The 26,377-nt window shown below is 39.7% G+C and overlaps 1 protein-coding gene across 6 annotated transcripts in view; it reads left to right on the forward strand.

The window, feature by feature from the left end:
* The window catches only part of LOC121510817 (collagen alpha-1(XIX) chain-like), a 281,327-nt gene that overhangs the window by 28,600 nt on the left and 226,350 nt on the right, over nucleotides 1-26,377 (forward strand). For all 6 annotated transcript variants that reach the window (XR_005991990.1, XM_041789059.1, XM_041789062.1 and 3 more), the window contains exons 5-9: nucleotides 1,742-1,865; nucleotides 1,978-2,253; nucleotides 3,860-3,940; nucleotides 6,367-6,486; nucleotides 12,559-12,621. Coding sequence is in view for 5 of the 6 variants with exons in the window: in XM_041789059.1 (XP_041644993.1) it covers nucleotides 1,742-1,865; nucleotides 1,978-2,253; nucleotides 3,860-3,940; nucleotides 6,367-6,486; nucleotides 12,559-12,621 (664 nt within the window). In the remaining variant the exon portion in view is untranslated. The remainder of the gene's footprint in view (nucleotides 1-1,741; nucleotides 1,866-1,977; nucleotides 2,254-3,859; nucleotides 3,941-6,366; nucleotides 6,487-12,558; nucleotides 12,622-26,377) is intronic.

The following is a 26,377-nucleotide window of genomic DNA, read 5'->3' on the forward strand; positions in this document are numbered from 1 at the left end:
AGTTGGGTAGGGCATACCTTGGAGCCCACACTAAGTCCTATGGTTAGGGTTATTACATAATGCGGTGTTATTACATAATGTGGTGCTACAGGGCCTATAAAATGTATTCAGCCCCAATCAAACATGGGCAATGTAATTTGGCTTTTTGACAAGAAACAAACAAACAAACAAACAAACAAACAAAAACTCTTTAATTTCAAAGTGAACGCAGATTTCTACAAAGTAATGTATATTTAAAAATGCACTGCAGGGGGAAATATAAACGCAAGCACATCAGCATTTTGCATGAAGAAACAGAAAACGACTCAGATGGTGCTGGGAGTAACATATAACAACAGCACTGGCTTTAACTGCTTAACGATGGTTTAGCTCCCATCTGAACCGTTTGGTCTCGGTTAGAAAGTGACAGCAGTGAGTTTTATTTTCAAAAACGACAAAAGTTGTGTACTGACATGTCTACGTTTATACAATCACCCTCCCAGTTTTTATTCAACTGTTCTTCCCTTTCCCAAATACCATCTATGGAAGGTTTACCAGATGGCATCTGGTGTTCCAGGTTAGTTCTTTGTTCTTCTTTTAACAAAGAAATGTCGTCAAGCTCTGATAAAACTGGCGCTTTAGCAGCATCCACGCTAATGTCTTCTGCCATGATTGCACTGGCCTCTTGTTGCTGCTTGCTTCCATCACGACTCTGCCACGCCCCAAAATACTGCCCCTCATCACTGATTTGTTCTGTCACTTTCTAACCAGGCCCAAACAGTTCAGATGAATGCTTTGCAAGATGGATTCGCCAGTGAGAAACACAGAAACGAGCAAAGTTAATGTCTTTAGGGATTTCCTGCAAACTTTGCTCAAACATTCACTGTGACTCAAGCATTAACTTATTTGATTTTGGAGGTACAAGGTCAAGGCCAATAGGCCTCATGGTCAGGTCTTACACACAATGTTTCAGTGAATCGCCACCACAGAAAACCTCCAGGCCCTTCTTCTTGACTGTACTTTTACTTTTCCAATTGGATACTCTGTGGAGGCATACAGCCACTAGGTAGTATTTATCAGTTTTTTTTTAATTCCACACACCTTTTTGGCCTATTTTGTTCAAGGCCCAACCTTGAAAGAGGCCAGTAATTTAGAGGTTTATACCACTTTGGCATGGGAGGTCAGCATCCCATTTGGGCCCAGCTTAGATGTCGCCTGGGTTTCCAAAGTCTGTGTCAGGTGTTGGGGAACCAGAGCAACCTGATGACAAATGGACCACTGGATCAAGACGTTCATGCACTCAGGAAGAGTCCATGGCACTGCTGAAATGTATTAATGAATCAGTCTCAATCAATCTTTGTTAGGACAGCGCCAGTTCATAACTAAAATTATCCCATGATACCTTACAAAGAGGGCAGGTCTAGACTGTACTCTCTAATGTGGCCTATTGTAATGAAGACCAGCACTAACACCATGAGCGCAGCACTAGCAGCATTTAGCCCTGTACAATTCCCTTAACGGGCAGGAATGTTGAGCAGAACCAGATTCACACCCCTCTGCCAAAGTGGCTCTGGGTTTGGAAAGGGCTGGTAGGAGGGGTAGAGTTAAATCACAGATGCCAATCAATCAAGATTTACACACACGATTTACAAAAGATTTTTAAAGCTTTTCAGTAATGAGAAATTGCACCTTTTATATGTTTTAATTACACATTTAATAGAAATACTCTGTGAGAATCAAACTCAGTATGTTTTATTTTTAGATCAATATTTCCAAATGGGCTTCCAAGTGAATACTCCCTTGTCACCATCCTGCGGGTCAGAAGAACAACAAAAAAAGACCGCTGGTATCTTTGGCAGATATTTGACCAATCAGGGGGCACTCAGGTGAGCCACTCTACGTGTTATGTCTGTTTTCTATCAACACATTAGCTGTAGTATAACATTAGGAGGTTCATTTGCAGCAGACACTGCGTTCAATCCTTTCTTTCCTCTGTAGGTATCAGTTGTGGTGGATGGCGGCAAGAAGGCGGTGGAGTTCTCTGCCCAAGGCCAGCTGAAGAACACTCTACGCTACACGTTTAAAAGCCGTGACCTGCATGCCCTCTTTGATCGCCAGTGGCACAAGCTGAGCATTTCTGTGCAGAGCAACATAGTCTCCATTTACATGAACTGCAAACTAATAGAAAGGAGACTGACTGATGAGAAAGACGGCATTGACCCCAGTGGGCGCACTCTCATCACCACACGAGTGGAGGATGGACGGCCTGTGGATGTATGTCCCACGCAAACATTTTCCACACACATTATTCTCTTTAACTTCATAGAAACTGATTCATTTAAGGATCAGATCATGTTTGGTTTTGTCTGTGGTTTTAATCAGTAGCATTTAAAACATGCAGACATTTCTAAATCGCACTCTGTATGCTTTTAAAAGGTATTTAGACCATGCTGCTGCAGCATATTTTCTTAATCTGTGTAAATCCCCTATTTTGTCATATGTGTTACGCTCATTCACTTGGATGCCCCAAACATTAGGTCAGCTATGGACACCCAACACCTCGGAGTAGAACTGGGATTAAGTAGCATTAACAGCTGAATCCTTAGTCCGTGTGATTTGTTAAAATGTGAGACAGTAAATCCAACAAATGCAGCGGGTTGTCCTGCTGAAGCAGCTGCAATTCAAGCACAAGCTGAGGCCTTTTCAGCAGTTCATTTATTCACGTCTGGATGTGATGCTTTTTGACCAGCTTTGTCTTTAAAAAACAGTGCCAATATAAAGTATTCACCCCTTTGGATATTTTACTCTTTCATTGACTTTAAAAATCAATCACAGTCAACATTCTTTGAAAAAAGAGATAAAGATGCATTGTTTTTTGACAGATTTACCCACAGTGGAGAAATATCACAGATTTTTTACTTCTGACGAAAACTAAATCACATTTTAGTCTAGTTTTACTCATCTTGATGAAAACCAAACTTACTTTTTGTCAGTTGTAGTCGTTACAAATCTATCTTTGGCTAGTCTTAGTCTAGTTTTCGTCATTATTAAAAAGGTTGTCGACGAACATTTTTAGTCATAGTTTTAGTCAACGAAGTTAACACTGAAATGAAGATTACTTGAGTACAGTGAATATGTCTCAGATGATTATAGTGTAAAGACACTTGTGTCTGGAAGCTACAGTCACTGGTAAAACAGTATTCCTGGCTACCATTGCACCATGAAGACAAAAGAACACTTCAAGCAACCCAGAGAAAAGGTAGAAGTAAGAGCCAGGGGACAGATACAAAAACATTTCTGAGACTCTGAACATTAAACGTTATATTTCAACTAGAGTTTGCCAAAAGGCATGTGGGAGACTCCATGGTTAAGTGGAAAATGTTCTGTGGTCTGATGAGACCATAATGGTGCTCTTTGGCCATCGGACAAGACCCTGTGATTGGTGGACACCAAACAGTGCACATCATCACAAACACACCATCCCCACTGTGAAGCACGACGGTGGCAGCATCATGCTGTGGGGATGCTTCTCAGCAGCCGGCCTTGGAAGGCTTGTAACTCCTGCTTGGGAGAAGATTAAAGCCCAGACCTCAATCCAATGGATTTGTGGCTGTTCATGCCAGATCCATGGGAAACCTGGCAGAGCTTGAGCAGACTGAGACCTATCCACACAGACTCAGTGCTGTTATTGCAGATAAAGGTGGATCTACTAAATATTGACTTGAACAGGGCGAATATTTCATTAGTCACTCAAAGGGGGTGAATACCTTTTACAGGCACTGTATTTATCATTGAAGAGAGGAGCAGTGTGTGATGATAAAACGACTGTAGAATGTTGTGTTTTTTGAAAAATAGCCTTTAAAGAGAGCTGTCTCCACAGATCGAAGTGAAACAATTCCTGATCTACTGTGACCCTTACATGGCTGAAATGGAAAACTGCTGTGAGCTACTGGAGCCCAAGGTTAGTCATTTTCTGTTTACAAAGCTTTTTAAACTTGTTTTCAGTCACATACCCTCTGATATGTATTCTAAGGCATGTCCTCCCCAACGAGGCCGTATTATTTTTGTAGAATGCAGCACATTCCTGTCATGTCCTGTAACAAACAGCAACCTTCTTACTAAGAGATAAAAATCCTGGGTTGTGTCAGCTATGTGCATCTGCTGGGTAATTTCTCCATTTGATAAGGACAAAGTCTGAAAAGCATGAAAAGTGAATATGAATGAACTTGGGCTCATAATGAAAATATCTTTCCAGTTCTGTTTCCAATTTCTTTTTACCTTTTTTGCTGCAATTGTAGATGTTTTGCAGAAACCACTTTAATTTTAGTTTTTCATTCAATGTCAGAACAGAACTGTCTTCACCCTCACAGTGAGCAGCTGTTTGTTGCAGCAGTCTAATTTATACTAGTTCAATTTTTTATTAATTAATTGAATGATTTGTAAACTAAATATTTTAGATGTATGTCTGAGTATTTGGGCTGTACCCATGAAAAATTGGCCAAATCTTCTCTGCCAATGTCTAACAGCGTATTCTGCCATTGACTTGTTTGGTGTTTGGTGGACTGGATGATTGGAGTTTGAAGAAACAAGACATATTAGCAATTTAACAATTCATGATTTAACAAACAGGAGCCTCAGTAGCATGTGGAAGAACCATACACAGCCATAACAGCCTGGCACCTCCTCCTCATGCTGGTCACCAGCCTGGTCACACACTGCTGTGGGATGGCATCCCATTCTTCAACCAGCATTTGCCGCATCAGCCAACATGGTTGTGTTGGCCACTTGGGCACGAACGTCACGGCCAAGCTGATCCTAAAAGTGGTCAATGGGGTTGATGTCAGGACTGCTGGCAGGCCATTCCATCCTCTCCACTCCCAAATTCTGGAGGTAGTCTCTGATAAACCCACTCTGTGGAGGGTGAGCGTTGATAGAGGATAGAGTTAGGTCCCAGACTGTGATTTATGGGATAGCCACTGGTTTCAGAATCTCATCTTGATATCTCTTTAAATTGAGATTGCCTCCAATGATGACAAGCCTCGTTTTCCAGTGAGGGAGCTGCTGCCCCACACCATCACACTGCCTCCACAAAAAGATGTTACTCTATTGGTGCAGCAATAATGTTCTCTGTGTCTTCTCCTCATTTAGACCCTATGATCCAACTGCAGGATCTGGACTCATCTATGAATATAACATTCCTCTACATGTTCAGGTTATTGTATGGAACTTGCACTTAAGTTTGTAGATGGTATTAGGGCTCACTCTAAATAATGCTGTGACTTGGTTTTGATGAACCCCAGCTTGAAGTTGCCCTATCACATGAGCCCTATTCAGATCAGTCAAATGTGGCATGCTGAATCTTGGAGCAGACCACTGTAGCAGGGCCTATGCCCTCAGTTAGGCACCTGATTGTCAGCACCTGGGGATACCAGAAGCTCAAAAATAAAGTCAATAGTAAAACAAGCTGTTTGGCACTGGCAGAGAAGATTTGGCCAATATTTCATGGGCATAACCCCCATACTCAGCTCTGCTGCTCATCTCACAAATGCATGATCCTTACAAATGTGGCATCTTTTAAAAAGGGTAATAAACAGGCTTTCCAATGGTGTACAAACTGTTGCCAAGAAGCAACAAAGAAATATTCTACCAAAAACGAATTTCCCTACTTTTTGTGCGAAGTTTAGTTTCATTGTAGAGTGTAGTGTGGACTTTATGCCATAACTGAAGACAAAACTTACACATGGTTGGTGCATATTTAAAAGAGCTTATAATGGTAACTAAAAAGTCCCTCCCCCAGGAGAAACATTGTTTTATCTCATATACAGCTATGCACACATTAAGAGACCTTTAAAAAACATCCATCTTTTTGCTTTTGAAAATTTTGAGACCCAAAAATAGGTTTTATTTGTCGTCGTATTAAATGCATTTCACCTGATGTGCAGAAACAGCCTTATTTATTTCAGCTTGCAGTGACTAGAGAGGAAGACTGCTTTTATCCGTCTATAGGGATAAATTCCCCTCAGTGAAAAACTAAATAACAGGGATCTTCCATCACCTAAGAATCAATAGGATCTAATGTTACAGTGATTCCAAATGGAGACATGACCTTAGACCTCTTACCATTACATGTCACCACAAGCATGCTGTCATGTTGGTGTACGGTTACCTCTCAGGAATCTTCACAGCCCTCTGAAGGACTTCAGGCTCTTAGTTCTTTCTATGTTTCACTTCTTATTGCACATTTTCTAGAACTGCACCATGATTCAAATATTTCTGGCTAAAACACGGGTTGTTTTGGTTCACTGTGTAGCACTACAATTGGGTTTTGTGCCGTGTACGATTGTTGACTAAAGAACATGTCTAAATGACGTTTTCTTATCGATCCAGTGTGATGCTGCGAGGACAGTTAATGGGACCTCCCCTCCCCTGGTTACAGCCCAGCTCCCCCAGATGCTGTCTCAGCCGCCCAAACAGTCAATTGACAGATGTCACTGTCCAGCTGAAAAGGTACGATCAATCCCCCCCAACAAGGGCCTCTAATTGAGTAAGTGTAATGTCTATTGTAACTGAACCTGCACTGATTTACACAGCCTGCTCTCAGTCCTTTATAGCCTCTAAATTGCTGGTTAAAGGGCATTTATAACAAACCTCTTTCTTGTGTTGTCTACCAACAACAGTACAGACCTTAACTACAAGTAAACACAGGTATGATTTACCCACAAGGCTAGGGCACAGTTAAACATCTGCAACCTTTTTTAAATTCAAGAAAATGCAAAATTATCCTCTCATTTTAGAATATTAATGTTAGATTGAAGTGCAAATGGAGACCTGAAAGCAACAAAACTTCTTTGAAGAGAGCAGGCGCTACGGCTCCAAGGTGAAGTCATATTCCTAAATGTGCATTTTATGATTTTTAAACTTTGCCTGCAAGTTTTGAGAGCAGAATCCTACCTTTATACACTTAAATCAACATTTCAAGGTCCTGTATTACAATGCAGAGGTCCTGTTAAAGAGACTTGGCTACATTTATCAGTAGAAAGAGAGACCTATAGATAGAGATGTAAGTAGGGAGAGGTTACATGCCTGGTTGGAGTTGTATACTTCCCATAACGGGTGAGCACATGGGCCCAGTCCCAGTACAGTCCATGACTACCATTTAGCCCTACCCCATCATGTACAGGGGTAGGATGTCCTGACTCATGGTGGAATGGACGGGTAGGGGAAGGGGAAGGCCCTTCAGATAGAGATTTTCCAGAGGCACACTCCAAACCGATTGTAATAGTAAATCTTTCTGAATGCCAATTATCAGCAACATTTGCAAATTACAAAAACAGCCATTAAAACTAAGTTCAAACAAAAATGAAAATTAATGTAAATCCTCAACTGTTGCATCCATGACTGATATGCATTTAGAATTTTAGCTGATAAAAGTGGTCGGGGTGTTTAGTTACCTTTTTACCAAAAAAAAGCAGAGAAACATCTAATTATAAATGAATCTTACTGTAGATTAAAGCAGTCATTTTCAACCACCGTGCCATGGCACACTACTGTACCATGAGAGATCGCCAGGTGTGCTGTGGGACTGTGCCAACAATGTGGTGGTTGGTAAGAGTTACCTGCAATTTCCACACAGGACGAGTGCGCCGCCCACCAAAGCGCCGCGGGTTTGGTCCAACCTATAGGCGAGCGACCTCACCCACTAGAAGCGAGTCTAGAGCGCAGTGCCGCAGCGTGCAGACCTGATTAGCAGGAAGAGATCACGGGAGAACTGCGAGTTCATGCAGGAATAGTATGTCAACAGGGAACTATTTCACCTTTTGGGGTTAATTTATCACCCTTTCCGGTATAAGTCCATGATATTATTGCTTCCGCCATTGAGTGAGTACATTAGGAAGTTAAAAGGTTTGTTTGCTTAAAGGATCTGTGGTTTTATGCAACCTTCTCCCCAAAAGTTAACTTTTCAACCACTGTTGAAAAGGCAAAGGCACTGTTGTAGCTCTGTGACCCACTGACCTCTCTGTGACCCTTTGCTCTTGCTGCAGGATGAGACGTAATGTTGATAAAGTGATGACTTACGATCGGAAGTCCGTGCATTGTGTTTTATTTTGAAAGTACCGGACGTTCTACGCTTTTGACTTCCATGGTTGGCGCTTTCTGAACGACAGTGAATTATGAGGTTTGGCAGCGGCCGGCGCTGAAAATAGACCTGCAGCATATCTGCGACGAAGTGGAGTGGAGTGGCGCTTCAGGCACGCGCCGCTGCCGGTCTGGAGCGCCGGCTATGGAAATGCTCTGATAGACCTGAGAGGGAGTGATGTGTTCTGCAGTACAACTCGCCAGCATTCCGTGCCGCGCACGCTGTATGGAAATTGGAGGTAATACTCCTCCATGTCAGTAGGTGGCAGAAGGGAGTGCAGTTATTCCATCCATCCATTTTCTATACCGCTTGTCCAGTTGGGGGTTGGAGGGGGGCTGGAGCCTATCCCAGCTGTCAGAGGTGGGGTACACCCTGGAGTGTTCGCCAGTCAATCACTGGGCTGACATATAGAGACAGACAACCAGGCATGCTCATGCTCACACATACGGCCAATTTAGAGTCACCAGTTAACCTAATGAGCATGTCTTGGTGGGAGGAAGCCAGAGTACCCGGAGAGAACCCATGCATGCATGGGGAGAACATGCAAACTCCTCATAGAAAGGCCCTGTCTAAAGCGAACCAGACCTTCTTGCTGTGAGGCTATACCCTGTGCCACACTGCAGCCCAAGCGCAGAAATGACCTTATTAGTTCAGAAAAACAGAATTAGTGATGCATGATGAATATGGCAGGGATGAGAAGTGCAATAGTAATGGATAAATATTTGAAAAGGAAAAATGAAGATGCTGACCAGGGTCCTTGTCGAAGTTCTAACCCAGATGAGAAGCCAGGTGTGAGCGGTGGTCAAAAGAAGCTAAAAGTGGTGAGTTGGGGGCAGTATGGCGAAGTTACCTTTCATTTGGAATTACCTCCACCAGAGATCCAACAGTCCTGACTCCATTAAGCTTGGCATGTGGGGAAAAGCTTTTTAGCAGTGCCATGGTCCCAAGCAACCTTAAACGCAATCTCCAAACCAAACGCCCGTTATTTGAAAACAAGAACACGGACTATTCTGTTCGTCTACAGGAACAAACTGAGAAACAGGCAACTTTAATGAGAAAAACCACAAAGGTGTCTGAGAGAGCTCTCAAAGCTAGCTACTTAGTAACTGAACTTGTAATGTGTCATTTTTTAACATTTTGGCTTGTGGTGTGCCTTGGGATTTTTCTTAATCTAAAAATGTGCCATGTCTCAAAAAAGGTTAAAAAAACACTAGATTAAAGCTTTCACTTATTTGTCAATTTATCATCTAAAGCAGTGTTACTCAACCCTGCTCAACCAAAGAGCCAAATTGTTGAAAAATACCTTTGCAAGAGCCACAATCTAAGTGGCGAAAAGTGGCAATTAAAATAAGTTAGAGGTGGCAAAAATGGTCGAAAAGCGGCAAACACAGGGAGAAAAGTGGCAAATATGGGTGGGCAGTGACCAAAACATGAGTTTAAAGTGGCAAAAATGGTCCAAAAGTAGCTAACACTGGGAACGTGGCGAAAAAGGGCAGAATGTGGCAATAATGGGGAAGTGACCAAAAAATAAGTTAAAGCTGGCAAAAAAATTGTCAAAAAGTGGCAAAAATCTGAAAAAAGATGGGAAAAAGGGTAAAAAGTGGCATTTAATTGCAAAAGGCAGCTTAAAAGGGCAAGAAGTAGCAAACATAGGCAAAAAAGGGCAAATGCTGAGGTAAAGTGGCAAAAAGGGCAGAAAGTGGCAAAAACGTGACAAAAAATGAGTGAAAGGTGACTAAAATGGGCAAAAATCAGGAAAAGATTGGGAAAACTGGCAAAACGCATCGAAGAGTGACAAAATGGGAACAGATGGCATTTATTTCCAAAATGCAGCTGAAATGGGCAAAAAAGGGCAAAAAATAGGCAGAAAAAGGGGCAGAAATTGCAAAAAACAGGATAAAAGTGTCAAAAATGTTTCAAAACAAGACATAAAAGAGCCACAAATCATCACAAAAGAGCCACACGTTGAGTATCACTGATCTAAAGCTTGAATAGGAACCCACGTTTAGCTGAAACAATCATGTCTGCACATTTTTGGTTGACATCTTTTTGCAGGAGGAAATGCATTAAGGTATGATAAAGTACTATACAGCTGGATATATCTGCAGTGAGTGTACAGACTTATTTAGCTGTCTTTCGAAGCTTTCTTCATGGTGAGAGTAAGCAACAGACAAACAACAGCAGACTCAGTAATGCTACAGTATACAGGACAAGAAGACTTGCTCAAACAGACAGGAGATTTAGTTTATGGATGCCAGCAAGGCTCTGTTGACAGCACTTGTAAATATCCTCGGCATGTTGATTGAATCTGAGGTTATAATAGTGCAGGTGTGATACCAAGGTTTCTCCAAGATTTAACCACTGCTTCCTTTTTTCCTTTGATGAGACCAGCAGGCCGAGGTGAAATAGATTAGATACATAAATAAACTTATATGAAATAAAATTATGAATCTTGTCCTGGTCTGTAGTGCTGAAACTGAAAAAGGCTATCATAGGAAGAATTTAAATTTGAACTAAGTATCTCAGTGTCTTTAACTGTTTTTTATACAAAATAGAAAACACTTAAACTCAGGCGACAATAAAGAGGCTTTACTTAACATAACTGCATACTATAAGAATCATTACAGTCTTTTATATTTCAGTTTATTTTATACACAAAAAGACATAAAAAGTTAGAATGTAATCGGAAAAAGTATTAAGGAGAATTACCTGGTGATCCTCCAGTGGAGCATTATGCTACAAGCAGCGTATTAAAGAAGATAGTGAGATCAGCGACTACAGTGTAAAGTATTCACCAACTTGGATGTTTTACCCTTTACTGATTTTAGAAATCAGTCATAGTCAATATAATTTGGCTTTTTTTTTTTTTTTACAACGAAACCCTCTTAATATTTTCCCCTCCAGATTTCTTCCAGGCAATGTAAATGAAATAAAACTATGTAAAGTAAAATAAGTGACTGCATAAATATTCACCCTCTCTAAAGGGACTGACCTAATTCAACAGAGGTCCAGACAGTTGGTGCTAGTAGACTCACAATTAGTGAAATGTGGATCACCTGAGTACAGTGAATGTGTCTCAGGTGGTTGTAGTATAAACACACCTGTGTCTGGAAGGTTCAGTCACTTATTAATCAGTATTCCTGGCTACCATTACACCACGAAGACAAAAGAACACTCCAACCAACTCAGAGAAAGGGTTATAGAAAAGTATCAGTCAGGTGAGGAAGACAAAAATATTTCCAAGGCACTGACGATCCCCCTAAGTTCAGTGAAATCCATCATGAGGAAATGTAAGGAATACGGCACATGTGTAAATCTGCCTAGATCAGGCCGTCCTCACAAACTGAGTGACCATGCAAGAAGGAGACTAGTGAGAGAGGACACCAAGACACCTATGACTACTCTGAAGGAGTTACAAGCTTTAGCAGCTGAGATGGGAGAGACTCTGCAGACAACAACTGCTGGTCAGGTTCTTCACCAGTCAAAGCTTTATGGGAGAGTGGCAAAGAGAAAGACACTGTTGAAGAAAACTCAGATTAAATCTGGACTGGAGTCTGTCAGAAGGCATTTGGGAGACTTCGTTGTCAAGTGAAAGAAAGAAAGAAGGTTCTTTAGTCTGATGAGATCAAAAATTGAGCTTTTTGGCCATCAGAGAAACCAAACACTGCAGGGCGTGAAGCATGGTGGTGGCAGCATCATGCTGTGGGGAGACTTCTTGGGTTAAATGAGGGTTAGAGGGTTAAATGAATGCAGCAAAATGAGTGAAGATTTATTTTTCAGCAAGACAATGACCCTCGAGCATACAAGGAAAGCTACGCAGAAATAGTTTAAAGACAACAAGGCGAATGTTCTGGAGTGGCCGAGTCAAAGCGCAGATCTCAGTCCAATAGAGAATTTGTGTTCAGATTAGTCCTGTTCATGCCCATTCCCTGTGCAACCTGACAGAGCTTGAGCGGTTTTTGCAAAGAAGAATGGAGTATTTTGCAGTGTCCAGATGTGCAAACCTGACTGAGACCTATCCACACAGACTCAGTGCTGTGATTGCAAAGGTGCATCTTTTATATACTGACTTGAAGGTGGTAAAAATACAGACAGCCACTTATTTTACCTTGCATATTTTAATTAAATTGACATTACTTTGTAGAAATCTGTTTCTTCTCCGACATAAAATTTTTTTCTTCTTTTTTTTTTGGTCAAAAAGTTAAATTACATTGATCATGATTGATTTGGAAAATCAATAAAAAGGTAAAACTTCCAAGGGGGTAAATACTTTTTATAGCTCCTGTATCTGTGCGTTTGTGTTGATTTTAGAATCAGGATAGTGCAAAATAAATGTGCAGGATTCATGTTAGTAGCATGGAATCAAAAATCCAACAACAGAAGCCACATTTAATCCTCGCCATCCTGAAATATTTAAATCTTTCTAATGTTTCTCTGCGCAGGGAGAAGCTGGTCTTCCAGGTGTGACTGGACTGCCAGGACAGAAAGGGGATAAAGGAGACAAGGTACAAACAACTTTAATTTTTGTATATCCACATTTGTCCTCAGTATTTATTAAAAAGGGCACATACTAGGGTTGAGTACTGCAATATTTCCTCTTAAAGTAGCAGCCCATTCAACAACAACGATCCACTATAAGTCATGAATAAGGCAGAGAATGTATTTAATCAAAGGGGGTTATTTCACAGGGTCAGTGTGCTTTGTCCTGTTTAAATGATTGTGCTATTGTTGTCAGATGAGGCTTTCACCTCCTCTCTGTGAGTTTTCTTTGTGGCCGGAAGAGTTGCAGTGTCTAATAACAAAAAATAGAGCCTTTTACCACAAGGACATATTTGTACTTTGTCATACCTCATTGTCAGAGTAAGAGGATTTCATCTTTCTTCAGAATAAATGCTGCTGTATCTGACAAAGTTTCATGTTCAGCAGTCCATCCCCTTCAGAAATGCTACCTAACAATTACGCTCACAAGGCGAATTTTCTCCCAAATCTTCAGAAATGGGTGAATGAGAAATCATACATTTGTACCATCAGTGGAAACATGGTTATTTCAAAAAGGGAAGAATCTTTTTTCCTCCATGACAGCTCAATAGACAGCTACAATTGGAAATAGTAGATGCCAAGAGCGTTAAAATTGTGGGTGTTAGTTTGATTGGTGCACAGAGAGAGAACACGAAAGAACCACCAGTGTTATTTTTTCCCTTCTTTTGGAGTATAAATCCCCAGTCGGCTGCCTGTGGGAGGTTTAAAAAAAAAGGAAGGAAAATGAAAACATGTTGTGCTATGAGTGGAATTCATTGGGATGAACAGGTGGTGGTCCCGTACGCCTGATAAGAGCAGATGGCTTTTGGGGTCAGTGTCCTAATTACCATGATGTGACGGTGGGATTAAGATATGCAGGAGGACTGTAAGACTTTTGTCTCAGGGAAACCATTCATTCCTAGAAGGCCAGAATACATAATGGAGTGTAATCATCATACCTTAATAGCCCAGAGAGGAATTCTGGGTAGTTTCTATTCTAATTTGTGTTTGTTACTGGCTTTGTCTTTAAGACTGCTTGTCTTATGAAAGAAACTATCATTCCTGGAAACTAAGTGTTGGATTGACATTATGGGTGATTGTTTTGTGTATAGAAGAGAGTTTTAAGCCGTTATTGCAGTGTGAGAAAAGGGTAAAATGGGAAAAGGTCTTGAGCTTGCATGTATACTTTGTAGTTGTCTTACTACTCAAAGCACTTTTCTACAAATCAAACTGAACCAGTCACACAATGGCTGTGAATGCCGTAGAGTTATCTGTTCATGCATCAGTCAATCTCTATTTGTATAACGCCAATTCTTAAACAAAGTTGTCTCACGGCTTTTTAAAGAGGGCAGATCTAGACCGTACTCTCTGTTATTTATAAAGAAAAACCCGTCATTAATCACAGGGTCACCCCTGGCCAAAGAGGCTTAGTTTTATAAACTTAGAGTTGTTTTATCTAACTGAGATTTGATTTAGTGCTTCATAACACAGAGGCCTGTCATACAACAAACCTAAATACAGGTTCATTTTCACCTTACAGGGTCTTTTATGGGAATAAACATATTTTTTACTGTAGCATCAGGCTGCAGCCAGTGTTGGTATAGCTCTATTTTGAAACTAACTTGTTAGATTACTGCTTGGCATGCTGAAAAGAAGCCTTTTAACCACTCGTTCCGCTTGTTGGTTGTAAAAATGCCTTTAACTGTGTAGACTCTGCTGTTATTGTTCAGCCTAATTCACAGCTGTGTTAATTTCGTCTACTAAAAGTATTCATCAACAGCCTTTTTTCCATGACAAAAACTGGACTAAGATTAACAAAAATAGACCTGTGATGACTGAAACTGATAAAAACAAAGTTTAGTTTTCATCAAGATGACTAAAACTTGACTAAAATGTGATGAAGTTTTCATCGGGCATTCAAAATCCGTGATGTTGCTCCGCTGTGGGTAAATCTGTCAAAAAAACAAGGCAACTGTAGCTATTCTGCCTCTCAGCTGTAGAAAGCAGGAACCCCAGGTTTACCAGGGTGCAGAGAACACACTACCATGACTTGGTACCAGATTTAGGCAAGAGAATAAATGCTTGGACAAAAAGTAAAGACTAAAATGTGAGTTTTTATGGACTAAAACTAGACTAAAATGTTTTGAGTTTTCGTCAACTAAAACTAGACTAAAACTAAGAGGGGTAGAAATGACTAAAATGTGACTAAAACTAAAATGCATGTCATTCAAAGACTGAAACTAAGGCTAAAATTAAAAATAGCTGCCAAAATTAACACTGATTCAGGGCCTTTAAAGCTCTTTAGTATGCCCACAATCTGACAACAAACTGGGCAGAGGCATAAAGAGCCACACAAACGCTGTATGTACTATCAATAAGTATTTTCACAGCTGATTCAGTGAAAACAAAACAGGGGCTTCTAAACTTAGGTTTCTCCATGATGTTGTTCTTGCTCCTTTCATCCAAAAATCCAACATAAAGGGGATAGTTCCACAGTATTAGGCTGTCCTCTCTGCCATCTCTCTAGCTCAATAAGCTAGCGATGCACGCACACTGGCACAGAGAGTTTACCTTGCAGTGTCACGGTGCCACAGACCAACATGCATACAGCAAAGAAAGAAGGATGAGCAGTAAAGACACTTCAGTCGACTTCTTTTTCTTTCTGTCTTTTGTGGCCAAAGAAGAAAGGAATTTATGGATTTTTTTTTCTTTTCGAAAGGGTTTCTTTTTGAAAATGTAACTAATAACAGATGACTTCAATTGAAAAAATAACGTGTTATGTTAGTCATTCAGGCAAAAAAGTAACCTGAGTATTCTAATGGATTATTTTGTAAAAAACGACTCTCAACACTGGCTGCAACATAACAAAACTGAATACTTAATGAATGCACTGTAGTTAAAACTTTTATTTTAAATTCAGAAATGATGAAAATGGGTTTTTTTTCCTTGACATTTATCACAAGATACTCAGTTATTATTATTATTATTGCTATTATTATGATATTACTATTTCTATTATATTACTTTATTATTATTATTATTATTATTATTATTATTATTGTTATTATTATTTACAATTTTTATTATATAATACAATAATAATAATAATTATTATTATTATCATTATTTTGTTATTATTATTATTATTATTATTATTATTATTTACAATATTTATTTTTTTGCTTTATTATTGTTAGTATTATTAGATTACTTTTTTAATATTACTTTATTATTATTATTATTATTTTAATTATTATTATTATTGTTACTTTTTCAGCATTTTATGCCTTTATTGATAGAGGAGGACTGTGAATAGAGTCGGAAGAGCCTGGAAAGGCTGGATTTCAAACCCAGCCACCTGGGTACATGGGGTCTTAAACCACAAGACCATCTCAGCTTTTTTTTTTTTTCACCCCTAAAGCTTGGAATATTCTTTTTTTTTCGTTTTATTTTTTTAATTGCTGTACTTTCTCAAACTTGCTTTCACCAGAAAACAGCTGTTTGTCTTTTTATATGAAAAGCTGGTAACCCATTCCTTGCATGCATTTATGTAATAGAGGTCAATGAATTATTAGATTAAAGGTTGTATGTACATAGCAACAGATTGTACTAATCAGATTTGTAAATGTGTTTTAATTGGCCTTAATGACTCTTAATTGTTCCGGCAGGGATTAGCTCCCAGGCTGTAATGTGTCCGTGTATGTGCCCTGTGAGTGCTGGTGATTAATTACTAGCAGGTAATTGATACAACTAAGTTAACAGGGTGAGAACACAGATGATTTTACGTTCAGCTGAAGACGTCATGCAGGCAGAGCAGATGTTCTTTTTTCATAAAGAGATAAATTCTCAGAGTTTGTTTTGGATTGAAGTCTTTGATTACATCTAAAAAGTCCCTCAGCACACATCAGTTTCCTTCAGACATCACATGTGAAAAACAATCAGGTTCAGGAGGAACTAAGAAGATCACAGAGCTGTTAAACTGTGACACTCGACAACCATCTAAACATGATTCTCAGACACACATGCCTCCTTCCATTTTCCTCTCTGTTATTTCTGCAGGACATGTCTTGTGAGATGAGTCAGTGGCTCGTTCTGTTATCACCTGGAATCTAATTTCAGCTCTTCAACAAATCAATACTTGGCACTATTTGTTTACTTACTGAACAACAAAATTCACAACAAATCCTATTACAAGCTCCAGCAGTAAATCAATGGAGTTAAGGAAGAACTTGATCATGGAGTTCACGTTCAAGACTGAGCTCGTTTGGTAGCACAATAATAAATCCCTCAGGTTGATTTTAATCTGAAAACATTGAATAATAAGCTTTGCTCCTCTACAGACCTCTACATTTTTTAAAATCCCTTTTTACAGCTGATAGTTTTTTCTGGAATCAAACTTATTCACCAGAATCACACAAAAGACTTAAGTTTCACTGCTTTTGAGTTATAATTCTTTTCTTATAATATGTAGTGCCCTTAAAAAGTATTCACCCCCTCGGAAGTTTTACTCTTATATTGATTTTGTAAATCAATCATGATCAATATAATTTTTGTTTCTTTTTGACAAAAAAAAGCAAAAACCCTCATTAATTTCAAAGTGAAAACAGATTTATACAAAGTAATGTAAATTAATTAAAATATATCATTCAAAATGACTGCCTCTACCTTTACAAGCCTTCCAGGGTGGGCTGCCAAGAAACATCCCCACAGCATGATGCTGCCACCACTGTGAAGCACAGTGGGGATGGTGTGTTTATGGTGATGTGCAGTGTTTAGCGCCTGCAGAAAAATTGCATTGTCTGATGGCCAAAAGCACCATTTTGGTCTCATCAGACCAAAGAACTTTCTTCCACTTGACCATGGAGTCTCCCACATGCCTTTTGGCAATCTCTAGTCGAGTTTTCTTCAACATCCCATAAAGCTTTGACTGGTGAAGAACCTGGGCACTCCTTCAGAGTATTCGGGTGTCTTGGTGTCCTCTCTCTCTAGTCTCCTTCTTGCACGGTCACTCAGTTTGTGAGGACGGCCTGATCTAGGCAGATTTACACATGTGCCTTATTCCATTTCTAAATTCTTTAACTGAACTCCGGGGGACATTCAGAGCCTTGAAGATTTTTTTGTCTCCGTCCCCTGACTTATACTTCTCAATAGCATTTTCTCTGAGTTGTCTGGAGTATTCTTTTGTTTTCATGATGTAATGGTAGCCAGGAATACTGATTAACCAGTGACTGAACCTTCCAGAAACAGGTGTCTTTATTCTACAATCACTTGAGACACATTCACTGCACTCAGGTGATCCACATTTCACTAACTGTGAGACTACTAACACCAAATGTCTGTTGGATTAGGTCAGTCACTTTAAAGGAGGTAAATATTTATACAAACACTTACTTTACCTTACATATTCTTGTTTTATTTAAATACTAATTATTAATAATTAATCATTTTTTATTTTGATCATGATTGATTTATAAAATCAATAAAACGGTAAAACATCCGGGGGGGGGGGGATACTTTTTATAGGTACCATCCAGGTCAATGATCATCACGATCAGTAGCAGGTCAGAGAGGTTGTGTCAAAATCACTCTCTCATTCCTAAAGCCCGTTTCAGACTGGGAGCGTGTTTTTCAGCTTGCGTGTCAGCCGCATCTCCCTGCTCTCAAAGCCCTGTCCTTCTTCATAAGTTTTACCTGAATAAACCCCCTACAAGCGACTTGATTCAGTTTATAGAGGAAGTGTGTCAGGAACTATTCAAAACAAAAGCATTCTGTACAGGTCAAAGGAGTTTCTCTACAGAAATGCTAAACCGGACTTTTAATTTGAAAAGCACAAACCAGAAAAGCACTTACTGTGTTTAACTTTCCTGTGACATATTTTCTACCAGTGTGGAGACAGAAAGTTTCACTAATAGTAGATCTTTATAGAACAACTCAAACAGGGGCATTTAAGCTTGTGGCCCTCCTCGGGGTTATCAAGAAACACATTGTTAACATATTTTATGTGCATATGTGCTACAATGATGTAAATATGGCTCTCCATTTATCATTTTCCTGTCTAATATGGTCCATAGCAGCACGCAGTGTGTGGAAAAATAGGCGAGACTTTGAATCTCTAAACTCTCTGCGCCTGAGCAGCTGCGCGAGACGCAGCACACATGCAGGCAGTCTGAAAGCCCTGACTTGTTGATATGCAAACAGACTGAAAATCCAGGCATGCCCGGTTGAGACACGCGTGTCAAGCTCCCAGACAGAAAGGGGCTTTACTCTCGATTTCCTGTTTTGTGAGCTATTTTGGAGGACTACATAGTGAACTAAAGAAAAATTATTTCAGACACTACTGCGGCCATTTTCAATGACATCATCAGAGTCACAACATTAAAATGTGCAGTAAAAGCTTGCTATCTAAAACTGTCAGTCATACTATGCTTGATGTATTCTCAAATATGTTAAAAATTATTTTAAAAAATACTAACCTGACACGCCAGATAGACTAATAGAAGTTAATAGAACAATTCAAGTTGAGCAGTTCTTTAATTCACTTTAACATTCAGAATAATAAATTAATGGATGTAAAGCTGATAAACTGGAGTAGTTGGAGTCCGGCAGGCCCACAGATCCAGAGGAACCTTTGAGACATGGGCTCAGGAGCTCCCAGCAAGATAGATGGTTAGGGACTTAACCAGCACATGAAGATTCACAGTTAGTGATATGAGGTAATGTGATATTAATGAATACAGGGATAGAGAGACAGAAGCTCAGAGTGCTATGAGTTTTATGTAGCCTTCACTTTTTATATGTTTTAATATCATCAATATCAACCAGTGAAACTAAAGTCTGTCAAAGTTAGGACAAGTTAACTATATTCAGGGCACCAGGATATTGTTGGTATGGTATTTGCTGATTTATCGTCTTACAGTACAACTTCACCCCATCTTTAACAACTGCAAACCCGCGCTGAAGCAGGTTGGCAGAAGAGCATAAACAGGTTGTTTTAAGTCCTACTCTTTGCTCTGTATTTCATAAAGAAATATGGTCCAATTCTGATAAAACTACCCCTATACTATAGCTACACCTGAGTTATTGCCACACCAGTGGCAGCAATTGCTATCAGCTTCCAGTACAACTCAACGCCACCTGTAGGTCCCGCCTTGTTCTCCTAAAATGAGACTTATTGGTCTGGAGAGTTTTCAGGTCTGGCACAGACGTTGTAGCTTTGCAAGATGGATTTGCCTGATGACAGACATGGAGACTGGACACTCCTTACACTTTAAGGTGAGGTTTAAGGTCTGAATTTGTCCATTTGTTCAGCTTCAAATTTTAAATTGTGTATTTTAAAGACTGACACCTTAGGTCAGAACTACATTTAGATTTAGGTATTTTCTTAAATTACTGTATTTTGTAAACATTTGTATATTGGATGTGGGCAGAAATCCAGTATTGTGCATATAGTTGATGGTCTCATACCTGAAATCATCATAAGTCAGATGCCACTTTCTGCTCGTTAAAGCTTTGGACTGCAATGCATGATGGTAAATATTGCTGGGATAGTGACCATCAGTTATCTACTACTTTTCCAGATACATTGTAGGATACAACTAGTGCACTATGCAGGGTGTAACAGCATTTCTCAAAATTCAGGTACCACTACGAAAGCCAAACCCACCATATAATGTGCTTTATAATGAATAGGGTGTGATTATGGTCATGGCACCAGTGTGAAGTAAAATGTTAGCTTTGGTTGACAACAGACTAGTTTCAGTTAAATTGTAGAACTAGTTGAGATGATGGAGTTGAAAACTAATCTGTTGTGGGTTTTGGCCTTCGACAACCGTTTCCTGCTTGGATGAAAGGAATATCATGCTCAGGGCCACAACGTCTTCTCTGCTGTAATTATTTTCAGCATTTAACCTGCAGCCTCATGCCTGCAACCAAATCACAGCGATGATGATATTCAGAACATCAGTTCCTGCTTTTGTGATATTTCTTAAATCAAAGACAGGAAAACATCATCAAACTTCATATATGAGTTAACTTTTGTGGTGGCCCAGGCATGCCATTTTAAAAATGTTTTCAGTGCCGACAGCAGCCCTGCTGTCTTTGATGGTCTTTGAATATCATATTTTTTATGTCTGTTTAAACCTTTTATGTAGTCAGATGTCAGTGACTTGTGACGTGAGAATTAACAACTGCTAAAAATATGAACGGAACCTCAGGTTAGGTTTGATAAAACGATTTAATACCATAAATGCTGAAGCATGAAGATTGGCCTTCACTGGAGATAAGGGGCCTAACCCAGACCCTGATAAACAGCCCCATACCATCATCCCTCCTTCAACAAACTTCACAGCTGGCACAATCCAGTCAGGCAGGTAACGTTCTCCTGACTTGCCCATCTGACTGCCAAACAAAGAAGCTCAATTCATCACTCCACAGAGCATTATCCACAGTCCAGTGTCTGTGTGCTTTACACCAAGGCTTGGCATTGGACTTGGTGATGTGAAGCTTGCATGTAGCTGCTCAGCTATGGAAACCCATTCCTTCAACCTCCTGCTGCACAGTTTTGTGCTTACATTAATGCCAGTGGAAGTTCAGAACTCTTCAGCTATGGAATCATCAGAGTGTTGGCGACTTTTACGCACCATTTGCCTTAACAATCGTTGATCCCCTCTGCTCTGTGATTTTACGTGGCTTTCTGCTTTGTTGGTGATTGCTGTTGCTCCTAAATGCTTCCACTTTCTACTTACAGTTGACTGTGGAATATCTAACAGGATATCTGTCTTATTGCAAAGGTGACATCCATCACAGTACCACGCTTGAAGTCACTGAGCTCTCCAGATCGATCCATTTTGTAGCAAAGATGTTTGAGACTGCATGGCTAGGTGTTTGATTTGATCCACCTGTGGTAACAGGTTTTAACAGGCGTGGCCATATACTTTTGTCCATATAGCGTATGTCTTAAAGCCAACAAAACTTTTTTTCTGACAGTCAAAATGTAGAGGTAACTTTTTCCTGTAGAAATAAATCATTTTGGTTTTAAATTGGGGTATCTGTGATTTAGAAGAGCAGGCAGAGCTGTGTATGATTTGTTGTCAAGACAGTTGGAGCATTATGCCATTCACTGACATCATCATTCTGAGCAGGAGCAGCAGATACTTTAAGACAAAATGCCACTGATCATCACGGAATCATGCTTCCCATCTCTTGTGGGATCTGAAAATATTTCCGTGACGCTTCTTACTGAGAGAGAAATCAAGAAATGTGTTTTATTATGAGCCATCTGTGCAGTGTATGGGACCTGTCACACTCTGACACAGTCATATACAGTAATTGCTTTTATCTTACTCACTCCGACCTTGTTGTGCATTAATCTGTCCTGTAAATTATAGCAGCAGTGCGCTGCTTTTAAAGCATATTTAATTCATATTGATCTCTTAATTTCTTAGGGAGTTGAGACTGTGCTGCACTCGTTTAGATTTACATTATAATGCATTAAAAGGGGCTAACAAAGTCAGAGAAGATACTGTTAATAAGGTAAGCTCATGAGACTTTCAATTACCAACATTAGAATCTCAATCTGTATAAGATTAAAAGCAGGCGGCGTATACCTTTTAACAATTTAGCATGACTTTGTGGAGATTAATCAAAGACATCGGGGCAATTAAGAGCATTTAAAACAGCCATAATGAGAAGTGCAGGCCAATCATCTTGACCTACAGAGAGGGGGCTTTCTTGGGGAAGTGTGTGTGGATTACTTCGGCCGTGTTACTCCAGCAGAGAAGACTATCCGGCCTTCGAGGGAGAGTTTGATGGAGGATTGTAATGCAGTGCAAAGGGATTAAACTGCTATGATTAATCCAGAATCCCTCAGGAAATTAAACAGATAAGGATTGGGTTATAAGAATGCAGCTTACTTGAAAGGAAATCCATTTTCTATGGCCTTGCACATAAATCCTGGTATTACTAGATTTACAGCTGCTGCATGTACATGTAAAAGAGGTTAAAAAAATAAATAAACACAGACATAATGGTGAAATTATATTTTTCTCTTTTACAACAGCATCTCCTGGCTTGTCGTTTCAATTAGCACCTTAATTTAATTTATAAAAATCCAGGACTTTTTGTTAAACACACAAGTCTTTATCACAGACCTTGCTTTTGCCCCTGATATTTTCATGAGTGTTTATTTGTATTGGCTTTACTTTAAAGGGATCATTTCAGACAAAGACCATACCAAAAATATGTTTGTTGACAAAAACTTCAGGAAATAACTCCATACCTTTTATTTACACTCCCTTTTTCAGTTACTTCAACTCAATTTCCGTTTGTTTTCTCTTAGTTCTCAACGTATTTATCTCATTATCTTGGTATAACAGTGCTGGATTTTCCTTGATAAGTTCATTTCAGTAGTTGTCTGGAGCTCTAGAGAATTTAACTTATCACTGGACAAACAGCATTGCTATCCCAAGATGATAAGAAAACAACTGAAATTTAGTCATTATCACAGCTGAATGGATTAAAATAAGATGCACAGGTGCCTCGTGGCTGGTCAGTTGAGGCCCCGTCCACACGGAGACAAAAACAATACATTGCTGTTTCGTTTTGAAAAAGTTTTCCATAAAGACGGGATTGTTTCAGGAAATACCCGCATCAGAACAGATCCACTGAAAACGACTGAAAACGCTGTAAGCATATGCCAAGCCTGTACATGGTGCTGTGTTGCTGCCATGGAAATGCATTAAAAGAGAGAAGAAGATCACAGAGAACCGACAAACTTTCTTCTAGTTGCCCTTCTGGTTGTTCTCCGTGTTGGATTGAAGAACATATGGTGTATGCATTTCGCGGTGGTGGTAAAGGAGCATCAGATTTTGCTGTAAAAGCCATAACAAGCTCAGTAGCTTCTGCAGCACAAACACAACCCTGTAATCTGCCATCGTTGTTTTGGCCGGACCCGAGCAGACGTCTTAAGAGAGCGACACTATGTGTGACGTAATTGTTGAGACGAAATGGTCGTCGTTTACGGATTTGTGCACTCTGGGACCCGTTTTCAAAACGTGTCATTTACAGTCACCCAAAACGGCGTTTCTGTGTTGATGAAACGCAGCAGATACGACAAAAAATTTGCGTATACTCCTGAATTCGTGGACGGGGCCTGAGTGCACTGCTGTTTTGCTACTCTTCACAAAGAGAATGACTGACCTCCTCTTGTTAAGACTGCAGGGACCAATATCAACAAATGCAGTATTGTCCTAAAAAGGCCACCGTGAGGCAAAGTGAAGGGGTTTTTCAGATCTTGCAAACAATTTCCAAAGCTTGTCATGAGTTTGGATACGTTAATCTGTTCATTCACTTTTCCGATATCCATCCATCCTTTTTCTGCCAGTCATGGTCCAGCTCTTCCTGGGGGGGTTCTGAGGCATTTCCAGGCCAGATGAGGTGTATAATCCAGCAGGCGCCTCAATCATTTTCCAATAGGTTTTCAAAAACCTATATCATGTAATTTCCAATAATAAATATACAAATAAAATGGAAATACTTAGGCTAAATGACACTCAGTCGGCATTGTCAAAAAACTGTCTGCACCATTCATGCACCTGAATTCAGTTACTTGGAGTCTTGGCTTTATGCAAAAACAAAGCCAAGACTCTTCCTATTGTTCAGAACTGGAATTATTATTTTGCACTGATTGCTATTATTAATCTTTGGCTGTTCTGGCATCCTTCTGCCATTCCACAAGCCTACGTGAAGAGCATCAAGCAGGAAGAGCACACGCTCCTGCCTTTCCTGTGCCTACAAGGAAAGCCTGAGGCAGGGTGAGAAGCGGCAAAAAACCCCAGAGAAGAGCAGGCATCCATGACAACAGAACGACAATGATTAAGTAAGAGGCAGGATGAAGGAGGAGCTGGGGTGGAGGAGGGTTTAAAAAAGCATCTTGTAGTAGAAGCCTAGGCTAGAGCAGTTTAGATATTGTAACATGATTGTGATTGGCCAAATGCATGCTTAGAGTCCACTTGTGTCACAGTGCAACCCATTTTTCCACTTGCCAACATTTTTTTTCCACTTTTCACCCATTTACCACTCTTTAATCCCCTTTTTTGCAACTCTCTTGCTAGTTATTGCCCCGTGTGCTACTCATTAGCACCTTTTCACTACTGTTCCGGGCTATTTTTGCTGTGTTTGACAATTTTTGCCACTTTTTGATACTTCAACCAAATTTTGCCACTCTGTAACTCTTTTAAAACACCCCTTCTGCATGTTTTATCCCTTTTGTGTCGCTCTTTTATCAATTTTTTGCGAATTTTCTTGTGTTTTTACCGCTTTTTAACCTATTTTCATCACTTTTTTGCACTACTTTGCAAATTTTAACCCATCTTTGATTCCCCTTTCTCCCTTTTTTCCCTTTTTACCAATTTTCGCCACATTTTAACCTCTTTTCACCACTTTCCCTGCCATTTTTTTGTCCACTTTTTTCATAGTGCAACTCATTTTCCACTTATCAACAATTTTTACCACTCTCTAAACACTTTTTACCACTTCATCTGTCAGTTTTTGCAACATTTCTGCCAACTTTAACCCTTTAAAAAAATGTACTAATAATGCCTGGCAAGTAAATTTCTATAAAGAATGATCAAATGCTAAGTCATTCTAAAACTATTTCAGTGTTAATAATTTTGGAGCAGATTTAACAACTGCAGACATTTAAAGCTAACAACATCGTCTTTTACTCCATTTCTGAATTTAATGGTCTTCTAGGGGCCGGACAGGAAGCTTTGGGGCCTCCAGTTGATGATCAGTGCTGTGGAGTTTGCCTTCTGCAGCAACATGACTTTAAGTATTAGTATTAAATAAAAATAGAGTGTTTCCTTAGAAAAAACTGCCGTGGTAATTCAGTTTGCCAGTTAATGACATCTTCCATTATGTGTTAGCATCAAGCTAACAAACCAAGATAGTCCATATGTGAGAAACTGCAACCCCCCAGGAGAATTCTGCACCAGCTGCCACTGATGGATGCACGTCCCCCCCAGGACTTCTCTGCTTAATGATTGACATTAGCAGCTTCTAATTGCTACAGTCTTGCACGATCACAATGATAGCATATCTAAGTCCATCAAAATTCAAGATCCTGCCATATATTTGAAATAGAGCCAATAGTTTGCTCTATTTTTAAAGATCATAAGTGTTTATAAAAATGTAAGTGGAAATGCTCTCTTTAATAATGGGCATAATAATGGGTTCATAACCCACAGAACAGAGGGTTTATTTTCTCTGTTTGGACAAAGTTTTGTTCCTCCTAAAAAAGCCCTTTGAGATTCAACAAACAATGATCGTAATGAAGATGTGACCACAAATGGGCGTTGTGGTTAATTAGATTTTTAGCTTGCAGCAAGTTGTGTCGGTTTAATTGTCAAAACACAATCTACCTCCATCTCCTCTCTCTTAACATTAGTGGAGAAAATGCTTTCCTCTTCCTTCCTTTTTCCATTCTTCCCCCACTGTGAAGTTGTACAAGCAAGGGTTTCTCCCTCTCTTATCCTGCCCTCCTTTTAAAATAACTTCACTTTTAAAATAATACAATCAATTTAACAGGGTTCAGATTTGAGCCCTCCAGTTGTTGGGAAATCATACCCAGACCTGCAGCTGCTGGGCGCCTGTGTCAGCAAGGACTTGCGGAACAGCTGTAGCAGCAACACGGCCGATGAAATGACGAGCCTTCATAAAGCGATTCACTAATGTGTGAACGAGAGA

Source organism: Cheilinus undulatus, linkage group 6, assembly GCF_018320785.1.
Source record: "Cheilinus undulatus linkage group 6, ASM1832078v1, whole genome shotgun sequence".
NCBI lineage: Eukaryota > Metazoa > Chordata > Actinopteri > Labriformes > Labridae > Cheilinus > Cheilinus undulatus.